Genomic DNA, 15,673 nt, shown 5'->3' with positions numbered 1-15,673 from the left:
GAAGATAGCAATACCATCGCTAATCAAACACTGCCATTATAACGTGGACCTCACTATAGCAATTTACCTGATCAACTCACATCAATAGAGTTGTGTGGCAGAGAGGACCAGAAGTCCTAACTCCGCCCTAATAAAGGCAAATAATCAATCAATAGTGTATAGGCTATGGCCCGGTTGCACAAAATCCGGTTAAATTTTAACCGTGATTAATTTCTGGAGAGCCAATCAGAGAAGGCTTTTTAATAAAACGGCTTCTCTGACTGGAATTAATCACGGTCAAAATTTAACCGGCACCATACCTTTAAACTATTTGTTTTTCAATTTTCTATTGTTTTAAATTTGATTTCCATTATCGAATTTTCTCCAAATCACCATAAATGATACAGTTTCACAATTTGATACAGTATCAACACAACATGATACAGCATCATCTCAACTTGACACAAAACACCATAATTTGATACAAAACTATACATACCTGTTGATTGGTGGGACTGAGAGAGGATGCCCTGACCTTGACCTGGCCGGCCGCTCCCTCTTCATCTGACTCCAGTCCCAAGGCAGCAGCCAACCCTTCTCCGTCTCGCTCTCTCTTCAAACCGTTGACCTGCGCACGCGCGCGACCCACCACGCTGTTTGCACCGCCTTCAAGAACAAACAAATTAATTCAAATATAAATTCATTCTTTTTCAAAGAAATAGAAAAAGAGCGAGTGCCTATGAATAGTTCAATTAGGTATGGTAAGTTCAAATAGGTAATGAATAGTTCCTTTATAGAAGGCAGTGACAAGGCAGAGAATCGGCAACCCTCTAGTCCTATCTTTTCCACAGACTCTATAACGTGAATCTCACTATAGAAAATGTCCGGCAAATGAACGTTTTCTGTGCAGTGTAGCAAAATATGAATTGTATGCAAATTGCCAACATTGATTGATTGATAGAGCAAAAAAAAAAAAAAACTTGAATGTTGGGCAATGAAAATACGTGATTGGAAAAAAGGGCGTGTCCCTACCCCGCCTGGGCACCATGACGCCACCTGTGTCCTCCATTTTGATGCGCTTGTAGTCGCCGTCATAGTCGGCCATGTTGTCCGAGTAGTCAGAGTCGTCCGACAGACTGCGCTTGAGGGCCCCCCCGCCCCCTCCAACCATGTCCAGCGGCCGAATCATCGAGCCGCACCACACCTTCACCTGGTCCAGAGCCTTCTTCTTGCTGTTGCGTACAGGTCGGCTGCAACAGAATTATTACAAATTCAGACAAAATGAAATAGAAAAACATGATTAAAAGTACACTTATACATATGAGATAAGCACACATATGTAATGGTGATGATTAGGACTTTTTCATTTAATCAGACTCTTGGGCTCATTTAGTAGAAATATCGGGGACCATATGGAGTACAAAAGCATAAAACATTTATTACGAAACAAGAAATTATAATAACATTCATACAGAAATGTTCTATCTAATCACAGTAAATTGAGATTAAATTCCAAAGGGAAGGCAAAATTTTCCCTCACAAAGGCCCAGTTGCACAAAAGCCGGTTAAATTTTAATCCTAATTAACTTCACGTGAACCAAATCAGAGAAGACCAATTCAAAAAGGTGGATCTACTGGAATTAATCAGGATTGAAAATAACCCGGCTTTTTTGCAACCGGCACTAAGTACCTGATTGAATGAATACAAAAGTTCAACAGCTGAGTCATAATTTTGACATATTCCCACACACATGAACTCGCTCACTCACTTACATCACCAACAGACGACGAAATAATTATTATCAGCTGTTTTTCCAAGGATGAAGAATAAGTATCCTTTTAATGTCCTTCAGCGAGTTTTCCCAGGGATGAGACCTAGTGCAATCGAATATTTATATTATAAACTTACTATGTTCTGAATTTCGTGAGAATCGTTATAGCCGTTTTCGAGATCCGGTGAAATACAAACATATAAACATTCAAACATCTAAACATATAAACAGAAGTTGCTCGTTTAATAGTATAGGGTTTTTTGTGTGACTTTTTTGTCGTGAGAAATTCTTCTTTATTGAAAAATATCTTTCTCACATTAAGGCTGTGCAAAGGCTAAAAATAAACTTTCTACTGGTGATATTTTTCAAAGTTTTTCGATTTTTATATCATCAAGCTATCAAATGAAAACGTTTTCTCAGGAAAACATTTTTTTCCACGATCATTACTTTTTGAGATATGAGCGCCTAAAGTTTAAATTTTTGGGACAGAACATTTCAAATTCGGTAAGAGATAAATCCATGTGTTTTGGAGGATAGATTCTTCATGGTATTGAATTGAATTGAATTGAATCACTGCCTTTATTTTCGTAGAGAGCGAAGTTAGGGCGCAGTCCTATTTATGTATTGTATTGCCCTATATGGTATTGTTGATCTAGTAAAACAAAAATTTTCTGAAAATATCAATTTTGAAAAAGTTATTCAATTTACCAAAAATAACTCAACCAAAAGTTAATTTTGGTCATTTTTAGTAAATTGAATAACTGTCTCAAAAATTGATATTTTCAGTTAATTTTTGTTTTATTCGATCAACAATACTATAAAGAATATATCCTCTATCTCACGGATTTATGTCTTACCGAATTTGAAATGTTCTGTCCCAAAAATTTAAACTTTAGGCGCTCATATCTCAAAAAGTAATGATCGTGGAAAAAAATGTTTTCCTAAGAAAACGTTTTCATTTTGATAGTATACAAATCGAAAAACTTTGAAAAATATCACCAGTAGAAAGTTTATTTTTAGCCTTTGCACAGCCTTAAGGGCCGGCTTCCGAGTTCGGGATTTAGGTAAGTTCTAGACTTTAAACAGCTGGAGTCAGAAAATTGGCTTTCCAAAACGGAGCATAGTCGCAGTAAATAGTTGCAGCAAAATAAATCTTCATTTTCTCATTTCTATAACTGAAAACGGGTTTCCTTGACGAAATGAAACGTTCCTAAATAATTCGAAATAGCTGAAACTTTACACTATTTTCTCTTTATTTTCTTTTGTGTTAAAATTTTCTAGTTTTTTTTTTGAAATTTAATTTAAACATGGACTACGACTAAGCCCCGTTTCGGAAAGCGAATTTTCTGACTCCAGCTGTTTAAAGTCTAGAACTTTCATTGGAAATTTGAAATAATTATTATATTATAGTAATTATTACACAAGGTAGATTAAAATATGATATTTTGAAGACCATAATCTATAATCTAGGTGTACTCCGAACCATCAACTCACCCGCTGGGAGTTCCCGGTAGACTGGCGACCTCCTGTTTGATGTCCACCATCTCCTGCTTTACAGCGGCGGGTGTCCCCTTCTTCAGGGGCCTCGACAGGGTGCCCCCCTGGGTGCCCTCGAATGAGGAGATCGAAGCCCCTTTGCGGCCCCCTGTTTCGCCAAATTCGCCTCAAATTCGGCCAACAGGTGCTGACATGTCGACATGTTCTGCGCTGGTTCCCACGTGTTTTGCTCGCTGTAAAATAATACAATAATCAATAATCCTTTATTGTCATAAAACACAAAGTGTTGTAACAAACGTCAATATACAATAAAATTAAAAACAGTCAAAATATTTTTAAAATAATAATAATAATATAGTCAAAGTAGTAATTTTGAAAAAAAAATTTACAACTAAATTGGTAAATAGCAATTAACAACAGCAATTGATAAATAGCAGGTATTAAAACGGGATCCAACACAAGTCACAACAAAGCTGTTACAGTTAAACAGATGAACACTGAAGCTATTCAAAAAATTCTCCAACAGAATAAAGACATCTTTCTGTAAGTAAGCCTTTTATGTGTGACTTGAATAGTGAGGTACTCAACAGTCTTACTTCGGGGGCAAGCTCATTGAATAGCTTAATGGACATGTTTCTCCAATTCCTATGGGTACTCGCATATTGGTGAGAATCAATTCTGAGATTTAACCTTCCTCTGGTATGATAATTATGTATGTCACCATTTCGACTATATTCATTAAGGTTTTTTTCATGTACATCAGACAAGTAAAAACATATAAAGATGGGAGAGTCAAGACGCCTAGTTTACGAAAGAGCGGCCTACATGTTGCTAGGGGTGGTGCCTGACAAATTATTCGAATGGCCTTCTTCTGGAGTCTGAAAAGTTTAATAGATGCCGAGCAATTTCCCCAGAGCTGAATCCCATAGGCTAAATGGCTATGGATGAGAGCATAAAAGACACTCATTAAAACTTCATGATTAACTATGTGAGTTAATCTACGTAGGACAAACAAACCCTTACTTAGTTTACCAGCTGTATAATCAATGTGCTTTTTCCAATTTAAATTCGAGTCAAGCATGATACCCAGGAATTTGAGGGAATCTGTGCCAGTAAACCTAGGGTTGAAGCTAAACTGTAGGTCACAGGTTTTCAGGAGGTTGAGACACAAATTGTTTGAAGCACACCAATCCATTATATTTGATGTGCTCAATTCAACAACTGTGTCAACATTTTGTTTTCCCGTCCCATTCACCAATAAGCCCAGGTCATCGGCAAAAAGATAGGGTTGGGTTTGATCACAGCAGTTCCTTATCACACCTGACAAATCATTTATGTAAATGATAAACAACAGTGGACCAAGTATTGAACCCTGGGGGACACCATATCTAACCAGCTTACCACTTGAGAATTCGCCATTTCCATAGACAAATTGCATTCTGCGACCCAAGTATGAATCAATTAGATCCACAGCTAACTTGTCAAGGCCATAAAAAGAAAGCTTTTCAGATAGAATATTATGTTTCACTGACTCAAAAGCTTTAGAAAAGTCAAATGCTCTGAGGTTAACAAGTCTCTTGTGCTCTAAGCTACTGATGACTCCCTCAATAAGATTCAAGACATTATCAGAAGTACTGAGATTTTTCCGAAAACCGTACTGATCTCGAGAAAGTAGACTGTTGTTTTCAAAGTAATTGACAAGCTGTTTATGAAGGAGCATTTCAAACAATTTTGATATTATTTCTATGATACAGATGGGTCTGTAGTTTTCAATGTTGGCCTTATTACCCTTCTTGAACACGGGTATCATTTTGACTCTCTTTAGTTTATCAGGGAAAATACCTGACGCTAGGCATATATTGAGCAAATGGGCTAGGACTTCTGAGATATATGGAGCTGCTATTTTCAATATTGAGGAGTTGAGTCCATTCATATCTAAGCAATTGCTGTGGTTCATTTTATGAATTGTGTCAAAAACCTCCTCAACAGTGAATTCCTGAAAACTAAACTTCGATTCTGGTTCAGGCGTTAATGATACATAGTGACTGAAGTCAAAACTACTCTTAGGGATATCTTTGCTTTGTAAAATTATTTTTTCCAAGAAAAACTTGTTTATTTCATCTACAGACAACTTGCAAGCATCGTCCAGAGATGAATTATTTGAACCAAGGTGCTTCTTTACTACTACCCAGGCTGATTTATTCTTGTTTTTACTCTCATTAATGAATTTACTATTGTAACTGAGTTTAGCCAGTTTGATTTTAGACCTGTAAGTCTTTCTAAGATTGTTATACTCTAACTTGACCGCTGTTGAGCCGAGAATGCTATATACATGAAACAGTTGTTCACATTTCACTTTCAAGTCCCTCAATTCATGTGTGTACCACTTACTCCTAGCACCCCTTAATGTACTTTTGAGGACTAGTGGATAAGCCGAGTTGACAGCCCACAAGAAAAGTTCATAGAACATGTCAACTTTCTCATCTAGGTCAATCAGTTTGTAAACAGCTATCCAGTTGATTGATTTCATACATGCTAAAAATATACTAGTCCTACTTGAGCTAATTTGTCTTAAAAAAATTGGACTATTGCGTGTCTTACTGACAAAGGATTTATTATCAATTTTTATTTTTAGAGTTAAAGCTAAGTGATCGGAAAATGCCGTATATAGAATTGCACTTTCCCATCGAGTATAATGGATATCTGTGACGATATTGTCTATGCAGGAACCTCCGGCTTCTAATCTGGCGGGTCTTGTCATCTGTCTTGTAGTGATGGTTAGATTGAAACTGGCCAACAAATTACAAAGATCATCTCTGAAGCTACTCTCCAAGTTAAAGTCTACAAATATTAAAATTCCAACTTTATAAATTCAACAAAAAACATGTTAAATAAATACAACAAAATACAACTAATTTCAGTCTATAGTGAGGTCCACGTTATAATGGCAGTGAAGAAAGATAGGAGAACAACATTGCCTATCCTCACTGTCTTGTCAATGCCTTCTATAGACGGTAGCAGATACAGGTTTATTGATATAATATTAACTGTTCATTGACGTATAAAATAATCAATTATATTTTATTAAGCAAGAAATTATATTTTTAAATAATTTCATAACTAAGATGAAACATTTTGTTAATTAATTATCAATTCTACATTGTTAAAAGAGATAGCGCTATCAGCTTTGTGGAATGATAGACGAAGATAGCAATACCATCGCTAATCAAACACTGCCATTATAACGTGGACCTCACTATAGCAATTTACCTGATCAACTCACATCAATAGAGTTGTGTGGCAGAGAGGACCAGAAGTCCTAACTCCGCCCTAATAAAGGCAAATAATCAATCAATAGTGTATAGGCTATGGCCCGGTTGCACAAAATCCGGTTAAATTTTAACCGTGATTAATTTCTGGAGAGCCAATCAGAGAAGGCTTTTTAATAAAACGGCTTCTCTGACTGGTTCTCGTGGAATTAATCACGGTCAAAATTTAACCGGCACCATACCTTTAAACTATTTGTTTTTCAATTTTCTATTGTTTTAAATTTGATTTCCATTATCGAATTATCTCTAAGGTATTAATAGAATGACTTTATACTTTATCTATTATGAAATTTCAACATGTATTAATTTTGACAATAAAAATTATCATCATTATTATTATTTAATTGACGTGTTATAAATTGTAGAGTATTTATAACTAACAGGTAACCCGTGCTCCGCAAGGGTCCAATACAAAACTTGACAAACTAGACCTACTGAGATCTTGAAGAATTTAAGATAGGCCTATAACCATCCTCGGTAAATTAGGAATCTATATGCAAAATGTCAAGTTAATGAGTTGAGTAGTTGAGACGTGATGATGCGTCATTCGTGAATTTCCTATCCCTAAGCCAGTTCTTTCCTTTATTATAGTATAGATTATTATATTATTTTGTACTCACGGTGGATATCCCTCCCACTTCAACAAATACTCGTACTGCTTCTTTTTCTGGTTATAGCGGCGCGACACTATCTTTTCCACAACAAATTCTTCCTGCGTGGTCACCAATCCATCAGCTGGACCGACCATTGTCTGCAAGCAAAAACAAATTCAACCGAAGAATAAATAACCCTCAAAACATATAACAAATTATAAATCACCAAAAAAAACATAAAAAATCCGAAACATAAATCTAAATACAATAAGTTAAATCAGAGTAAACAGGCTGCTTGATCTTTATTGAGGTCCACGTTAATGGCCAGTGGAGAAAGATTAGATTAGATTAGATTTCTTTATTTATGTATGTTACAATATTTACTGGCTTATACACTAATTTACATTAAATGACGATGATGCTATTTATTCAAAGAGTTTTACAAAGTATAAATAATTAATCAATGAGAATAAAGATTGAATGCATTTAAAATAATAAAATAATGTGATGTAACTTCATAAATCGGCGGTGTTTCAACAAATAATTGTCGATTCTCTAAGAAGGATATAAAATATCCTTCCCATCAACACACGACCGGGTTGTGATGAATTAGTGCTGTTGGGAATTATAACTCGAAGTAATGTTCGAATAAGAAACTCTACTTGATAAGTTAAAAACTAGTTGATTTGAATCTTAGAATTATGGGATGAATGAATGAATGAAATTGGAGTGAGTAATAGTGAATACAATATTGCATTGATAATTAAAATTAGATAAATGGAACAGACGTTATAGAGTGGGATTTATATTAAAATTTTAGAAATTAATCGAGTAATATTGACAATATACAATACTAAAGAACAGAGAATCTTGAGATGGGAAGAAGAATATGTATTATGTAAGATGGATGAATGAATGGAATGAAGAATGGAAAGGAAGGAAGATTAGAATATTTGTCATCCAGTGCTCTAGAGCTGCGTACACATATTCGCGCTTCCAACCCGCACCGAGCACACTCCTCCCTCGTACCGCCCTCGTACCACCATCGAACCACAGTCGCTCCGCCCACGCACCCATCATGAACGTTACAGAAGATGTTAGATCTTCTCGCGTTCCCCGGTCGAACCACTGTTGTTCCCCGGTCGATCATCAATCGCTCTGCTGGAGTGACGTTCGGTTGCAGAGCAGAGCGACAGTCTGTACGCACCTTTATATATACTATAGTGAGGTCCACGTTATAATGACAGTATTTGATCAACTTTGGTTTTGCTATCCTTGTCTATCATTCAACAAAGCCGGTGATACTTTCCTAGGTCTACAACGATGCCAATTATGTTTTTGACAGTGTAAAAATATAATTAATTAATGCAGAGAATCGGCATCGCTATTCTTCTATCTTCATCCACTGCCATTATAACGTGGACCTCACTATACCACGCACTCTTTAACAGTCGCCCACAAAAACGGATCCACTTTTGCTACAACAACTGCCACCTCCAGCTACTTTTACATCTTTGGCGATTAACATTGACCACAGACCTTGATTGACTGGAGATGCTGCACGACACAGCTGTTGGCCTGCAGGTCTCTGCCCGCCGCAATCCACGTCTCACGCAGCTGATCGGTCATCTTGCACCAGCGCTGATACAGCTTCCACGAGCTCTCTGTCTCACCTACAATTCACCCAACAAAACAAACATTAATTCACAATTCAAAATCATTTATTTATTCATTTCATTCATTCATTTATTGTATAGAACACTATAACAATAATAATACAATTATGACACTGGAGGAAAAACTAGGCTGAGCCTGTATTATTTCTCTCCAAAAATTTTGATAAAATGTTGATGTTGTCCAAAAGTTAAGGTTATGTAATCACACACTGCTTCGTCACTTGATTTTCGGTTCAGGAATAATGATTTGAAAATTTTGAATTTTGAAGGTTGATTTTATTAAATGAATCACAGAATATATATCACAATAAATTAAAAACTTTAGAAATATTGTAGTTATTTGAAAAATACCTAATTGACGTATATTTTACAACGATTATTATTATTATTTCATCGTATAAAACCGCATTTGATGAGCTTATGGAAAGATACATTTCAAAAATGTTGGATGTTTTTGAACTGGTAGTATTGTAGTCTAATGTAGTCTGATGAATAAAGATGTCTGATTATTATAGTATATTTCGCACCTACAGCAGAAAATGATATTTTTCCGGCTCGAAATCGGTTTTCAAGTCCGAGGCCGTAGGCCGAGGAATAGAAAAGATTGAGAGCAGGAAAAACATTTTTGCCCGTGGGAAATAGCACTTAAAATAGTAGAGCAAATAAATGTTGACTTACCTAGAATTTTAGTCTGTGCATTTTTCCATAGTAAGAACGCCCACACGTGAGGTTTCGACTCCTGGAACCACAAAAAACATTGTATAGTAATAAAAACAAACAACACACTGATATAGATTACTACCACTAAAGATCAAAAAATACAAACACTCTTTAAATGTCAGTACCAAGTTTAAGGCCACATGAAATTCATATCGTTCAACATTTCTTCAGTTTATATTTTGGCAATGGTTTGGTAGAATTCCACAGTATAATGACAGTATTTGATCAATATTGGTGTTGCCATCCTTGTCTATCATCAGACAAAACAGATCATTACGGTCGAAAGCAGGCATTCAACTACAGTCTTTTATTAGTGTGTTGTTGGGAGTGTAAGAGTGTAAGAAGGGCACAGTATGAGAGACTACCAGCGTCACATAGCTTCACCAAAAACAACTACTAGGACTATCGGCTTCAGTTAACACACACATTTGCAACATAGACACCATATACACTGTATATTATTAGTGTGTTGTTGGGAGTGTAAGAGTGTAAGAAGGGCACAGTATGAGAGACTACCAGCGTCACATAGCTTCACCAAAAACAACTACTAGGACTATCGGCTTCAGTTAACACACACATTTGCAACATAGACACCCTATACACTGTCTATTATTAGTGTGTTGTTGGGAGTGTAAGAGTGTAAGAAGGGCACAGTATGAGAGACTACCAGCGTCACATAGCTTCACCAAAAACAACTACTAGGACTATCGGCTTCAGTTAACACACACATTTGCAACATAGACACCCTATACACTGTCTATTATTAGTGTGTTGTTGGGAGTGTAAGAGTGTAAGAAGGACAGAGTATGAGAGACTACCAGCGTCACATAGCTTCACCAAAAACAACTACTAGGACTATAGGCTTCAGTTAACACTCACATTTGCAACATAGACACCCTATACACTGTCTATTATTAGTGTGTTGTTGGGAGTGTAAGAGTGTAAGAAGGGCACAGTATGAGAGACTACCAGCGTCACATAGCTTCACCAAAAACAACTACTAGGACTATCGGCTTCAGTTAACACACACATTTGCAACATAGACACCCTATACACTGTCTATTATTAGTGTGTTGTTGGGAGTGTAAGAGTGTAAGAAGGGCACAGTATGAGAGACTACCAGCGTCACATAGCTTCACCAAAAACAACTACTAGGACTATAGGCTTCAGTTAACAGTCACATTTGCAACATAGACACCCTATACCATGGGAAATTTTACGCTATCTTTTTCTTAGACCAGTTATAGAATAGACACGGCCTATTGTATATTCATACTGAAAGTCTATGAAGCCAACATCTACTGCCATATCACCAACTCGTGACGTCAACATCAGATAGAAAACTTTTCTTTGTTCACATTGTTTTCCATAGCAGATTGTGTCTATTTCGGCGTGAGCGCAGCTGGAGTTTACCATTTTAATGAATAATAATTTACATCCTTCTGAAATAGAAACAATCTGAAAGTTTTCTATCCGATGATGACTTCACGATTTGGAGATATGGCAGTAGATGTTGGCTTCAGAGGCTAGACTTCCCAGCGTGTCTATTCTATGACTGGTCTAAGGTATTTTCACTATGGTGTGATCACTCCCATAACAACAAATGCTATTCTCTTCCTGCCCAGATGACTTTACTAAATTTTCAAACACTTTCTCTTGGCCCAAATGATTTTATTTACAACATTTTCGATCACTTTCTCTTAGCCCCGATGATTTAATACAATTTTTGAACAACTTGTGGTTCGGCCAACTCACCGACAAGCTAGCTTTGAATGTAGAGGTGCCCCTGCACTGCACCCTGGCTCGGTGCTCTTGGAATTGCTCGACAAAGTGGAACACCGTATGACAAAGTCCGCACACAAACACGTCCAACTCCTCGAGGTCTTCCTCTGGTCCTGCCAAATGATACACAACGATCGTAAATGATGAACAACTAGCAGCGAAAATGATACAGAAACCATAGAGTAACAATAGCGTAAGTAGATATCCCATGATATAAAGCGTTTATGTCGCAACTTTTACTGTTATCTCAGGCCGATTACTGTCGATTATTGTCGATTTTTACTGTTTTAACCGGGTAAGAGTGTATGAACGGCACAATATGAGAGACTGCCAGCATCATAAAGCTTCACAGGGAAGAACTATGTGGACTATCAGCTTGAGATAACAGTAAAAGTTGTGACATAAACGCCCTATATCATGGGATATCTACTTATGCTATTGTTTCTCTATGCAGAAACTAACCGTAAATGATACACAACTAGCAGCATAAATGATACACAACCACCGTGAATGATACTCAACTAGCAGCAAAAATTATACACAACCTCTGAAAATGATACACAAATGGCAGAAAAAAATGACAGAAACTAGCAGAGAAATAATTATACTATAGTGAGGTCCACGTTATAATGACTGTATTTTGTATTTGATGTTGCTATCCTTATCCTTATTCGACAAAGCATATAGGTCTATCCTTTTCACTCTGCACCGTTGCCAAATCGTTTGTGAACTTTGTAGAAGTTTGTACCAATGCGGAATTTCAAAACAGAGATAAACAAACAAAGGCAGACAAAAAAACTCACCCTGAAGAACTTGGGGGTTTTCTGTCAACGGCTTTGACTGGTCCGAAGGAGGAACATCTGAAGCAGCAACAGCTGCATTGTCAGCTGATTGGGGCGTCACATCAGCTGATTCCACGTTGTCAGTTAGCGTGTACAGCAGTTCAGCTGTACTTGTCTTCTCGTCTTTAACCACTGCGTCTGCAACACAACAAAATCAAAAAACATTTTAAAAATTAATTGAAATTTTTTTCAAAATGATTAACGCTTCTTGAGATACTAAAGCTGCGTTTACATCAAGTTATTAAAAAAAAAATGTTTATTTTTCAGTTCTTATAGATTCTATTAGATTAAACGAAACTTGACAAACAAATCTGTGGCTTGGTGCAACAACTACCCATGTCAAAATATCAACTTTCTCACAAATCAGCTTGAAAGTTCACCTTGTATTTTCCAACTACGGCATTTCGATAAGGAAATGCGAGTGCTAGAAGTGCACAAGTCGACATTGGTAGTTCTGGCACGGAGTATGAATGACAATCTAAAAACATATGTCTTTATTGATGGATTTCAGCCATCATTTTACCCATAATCATTCAATCAACCACTTCTCATATTCAATGGTAACTGTAGGAAAAATTAAATGTGAAATACGTGCGCAAAGTTCCTCTGCTGCACTCAAGAAGCCATTCCGCCCTCGCCTATGGCTCGGGCGTAAACGTTACCCTAATTTCATATCCCCTATGTGTATAAGACAATTCTTTCCTTTATTATATTATTTATACATAGATAAACAATAACAAGATATGCCATGGTTTGTAGAATTCATTCAAAGTTTGCAAGTATTGTATCGAATTATTGCACAATATTTGTTTGATTTTTTATGATTCTGCTGTTATAAAATTTTGTAATTATTAGTTAATTTAACTTCAACTTTCTGCATTATTTCGAAATACTATGTTTTTCTTTTACTGTTTTGCAACTCTCACCAGCGGGCAAAGATTTTCTTTTTGCTGGTGATGCCTAGATTTTATATTCTATTTCAATTTTATTCAAGTATATGTATGAGTAATTATGCTTATTTCTTTATATTTTAAATGATATGTCATATTATAAAGATTTTGTAATATGTTTTGAATATTCTAATTGGCAATAAATGAAATGAATTATGGTGTTGTGTATAAAGTTGAGTTGATACTGTATCATGCGTGGTCACACCATAGAGATAGATACCTTATCATCATACCTAAGAAGATAAGTTTGCAAGTTTCGTATCAAATTATGGTGTTGTGTATCAAGTTGAGATGATACTGTATCATGTGTTTTGATACTGTATTATTGCCTCCTACCTTGACTGAGTTTCTCCCGTTGCAGCTTGTTAGCCCTGGCCTGTGCGGCTTGGAGGGCCTCGAACTGCTGTTGCCTGTACAGGCCACTCGGCCGGCCGACCGGTCGTTTGCCACCTGGTGGCCTGGAGTTCATCGCCGCAGCAGCGGCGTTGCCAGCTTGTGCAGCCGCTGCTGCCAGTGCCGACGCTGTAGACGGTTTGGGCAGGGCACCCTCGGTCAATACCCAATTCTTTTTGCCGTTAACAAATACCTGTACAAAAAGACAGTAATTAATCATTATTTTCACTATTTATTAATTATGAAAACAATTATAGTCAATTAATGAAAACAATACAAAAACTTGTAGTACCTAAGAACTTGAAAATGACCTATGGTCAACTAGTCGTTGAAATATTTCAAAGTTTTAATAAAGGGTCCTACAATTTTTTATTAGTTTAAACTTTGGGAGATATCTTCTTATTGTATCTTTTTTCTATGATATTCTGCATGGACTGACTGACCTCCCTGATATCCTGCGGCCGAAAATGCAGTTCGCAGATGAGCGCCGTATATGCCAACTGTTGCGATCCCTGGCACAAGTTGCGCGCCCACCGCTTGAATATCAACGGATTCGGCGGCGGCTTGAAGAACCGCATCTCACCACCGCTAGTTGCGCCGCTCCCCGCTCCAGCACTAGTAGTCACCGACTTCCCACCGCTAGTTGCGCCACTGCCAGCTCCAGCGCTAGTAGTCACCGACTTCCCACCGCTAGTTGCGCCGCTCCCCGCTGCAGAGCTAGTAGTCGACTTGCAGCCGCTCACAAAGCACTTGTACATCGGACCGCTGGCGCCGTCTGAGGATGGTTTAGCCGGCTTTGTGACTTGTGCCTGCTGCTGCCGCTGTTGTTCCTGCAAAACGGAAAAAGATTAGCCTACATAAAAATTTTGTTCACTAATATAATCAAGATATTACAAGAGAAATTAATGTATTACAAGAGAAATATATCTTTAATGTCTACCAAGTGAAAACCCACCAACAAAAAGCCATATAATACTACCGTTATAATGTCCCACAAATTCATAGAACATAGATGAAAGTTACTGAGATATTGCAATTATTCAAATGCTAATGAATTAATAATAATAATTGTTATTGAACGAAAATCCAAATTGAATGCTGTAAATCACCCCGAAGATTTCTGCTACTGCAAATATTGACAACAGGGTAAACAGTTAGATGGAAATTCAATGAGCGCTACTATTCAAAAATTATTTATCAGCCCGGGAATCGAACCCAGTACCTCCAAATTAAATGCTGTAATTCACCGCGAAGACTTCTGCTACTGCAAATATTGACAACAGGGTAAACCAGCTAGATGGAAATTCAATGAGCGCTACTATTCAAAAATTATTTGTCAGCCCGGGAATCGCAATATCTCAGTAAACTCCATGTGTAGACTGGCTGGCCCCTATGGCTTCGTATAAAATGAGCGCTGCTATCCAGAGATTGTCAGTTTTGTGTAAGGGTAAGCATTCCTGACCGGCAATTGGGAGGTACTATCCAATAAAATTGGAAATATCCAATAAAATATTTGCAGTAGCAGAAGTCTTCGAAGTGATTTACAGCATTTAATTTGGAGTTTCGTTTAATAATAATTATAGATTCATGAAAGTTGGTTTTAAAATCAGAAAACATTCCATCAAGACAGGATGGATTTGAATGTATGTAGAGGACAATTCACTTACTTATCACAGAGGCTGATAAATTTTGTTGCTACTCATTTTGTTGCCAATACGAGCTGAAGCAAAAAACTAAATTGCGAGATTGAGGAATGGATAAGATCAAATAAAACTGAAGAAAAAATCTTCTAGGCACATATACTACTGTTCCTTGTTTTATGTTTTGTTTTTTCATCATAGAATAATTCATTATTGTGTGTTACTAACTTTTATCTAATTTCATCATTTACTAATCTAAAAATTTATATTTTGTGTGTAAATTCCACTAGTCTTTGTTCTTAATTTGGTTGTAATTTCTTAGATTATATCAAAGAGAAACAATAGCGTAAGTAGATATCCCATGGTATAGGGCGTTTATGTCGCAGCTTTTACTGTTATCTCCAGCTGATAGTCCACGTAGTTCTTTCCTGTGAAGCTTTATGACGCTGGTAGTCTCTCATATTGTCCCGTTCATACACTCTTACCCGGTCAAAACAGTA

At 36.9% G+C, this 15,673-nt stretch overlaps 1 protein-coding gene across 1 annotated transcript in view; it reads right to left on the bottom strand.

Annotated features, from left to right (window-relative positions):
• Nucleotides 1-1,094: 1,094 nt before the first annotated feature.
• LOC120354847 overlaps nucleotides 1,095-15,673 on the bottom strand; it is a 37,333-nt gene continuing 22,754 nt past the window's right edge. The window contains exons 7-15 of the mRNA XM_039442768.1: nucleotides 13,977-14,363; nucleotides 13,477-13,726; nucleotides 12,152-12,328; nucleotides 11,322-11,461; nucleotides 9,525-9,585; nucleotides 8,710-8,843; nucleotides 7,198-7,328; nucleotides 3,246-3,481; nucleotides 1,095-1,229 (exon numbers count right to left, since the gene is read on the bottom strand). Of these exons, the coding sequence (XP_039298702.1) occupies nucleotides 3,328-3,481; nucleotides 7,198-7,328; nucleotides 8,710-8,843; nucleotides 9,525-9,585; nucleotides 11,322-11,461; nucleotides 12,152-12,328; nucleotides 13,477-13,726; nucleotides 13,977-14,363 (1,434 nt within the window). The 3' untranslated portion in view covers nucleotides 1,095-1,229; nucleotides 3,246-3,327. The remainder of the gene's footprint in view (nucleotides 1,230-3,245; nucleotides 3,482-7,197; nucleotides 7,329-8,709; nucleotides 8,844-9,524; nucleotides 9,586-11,321; nucleotides 11,462-12,151; nucleotides 12,329-13,476; nucleotides 13,727-13,976; nucleotides 14,364-15,673) is intronic.

This window comes from Nilaparvata lugens, chromosome X, assembly GCF_014356525.2.
Source record: "Nilaparvata lugens isolate BPH chromosome X, ASM1435652v1, whole genome shotgun sequence".
Lineage (NCBI taxonomy): Eukaryota > Metazoa > Arthropoda > Insecta > Hemiptera > Delphacidae > Nilaparvata > Nilaparvata lugens.
This window is presented reverse-complemented; position numbering and strand designations above follow the sequence as displayed.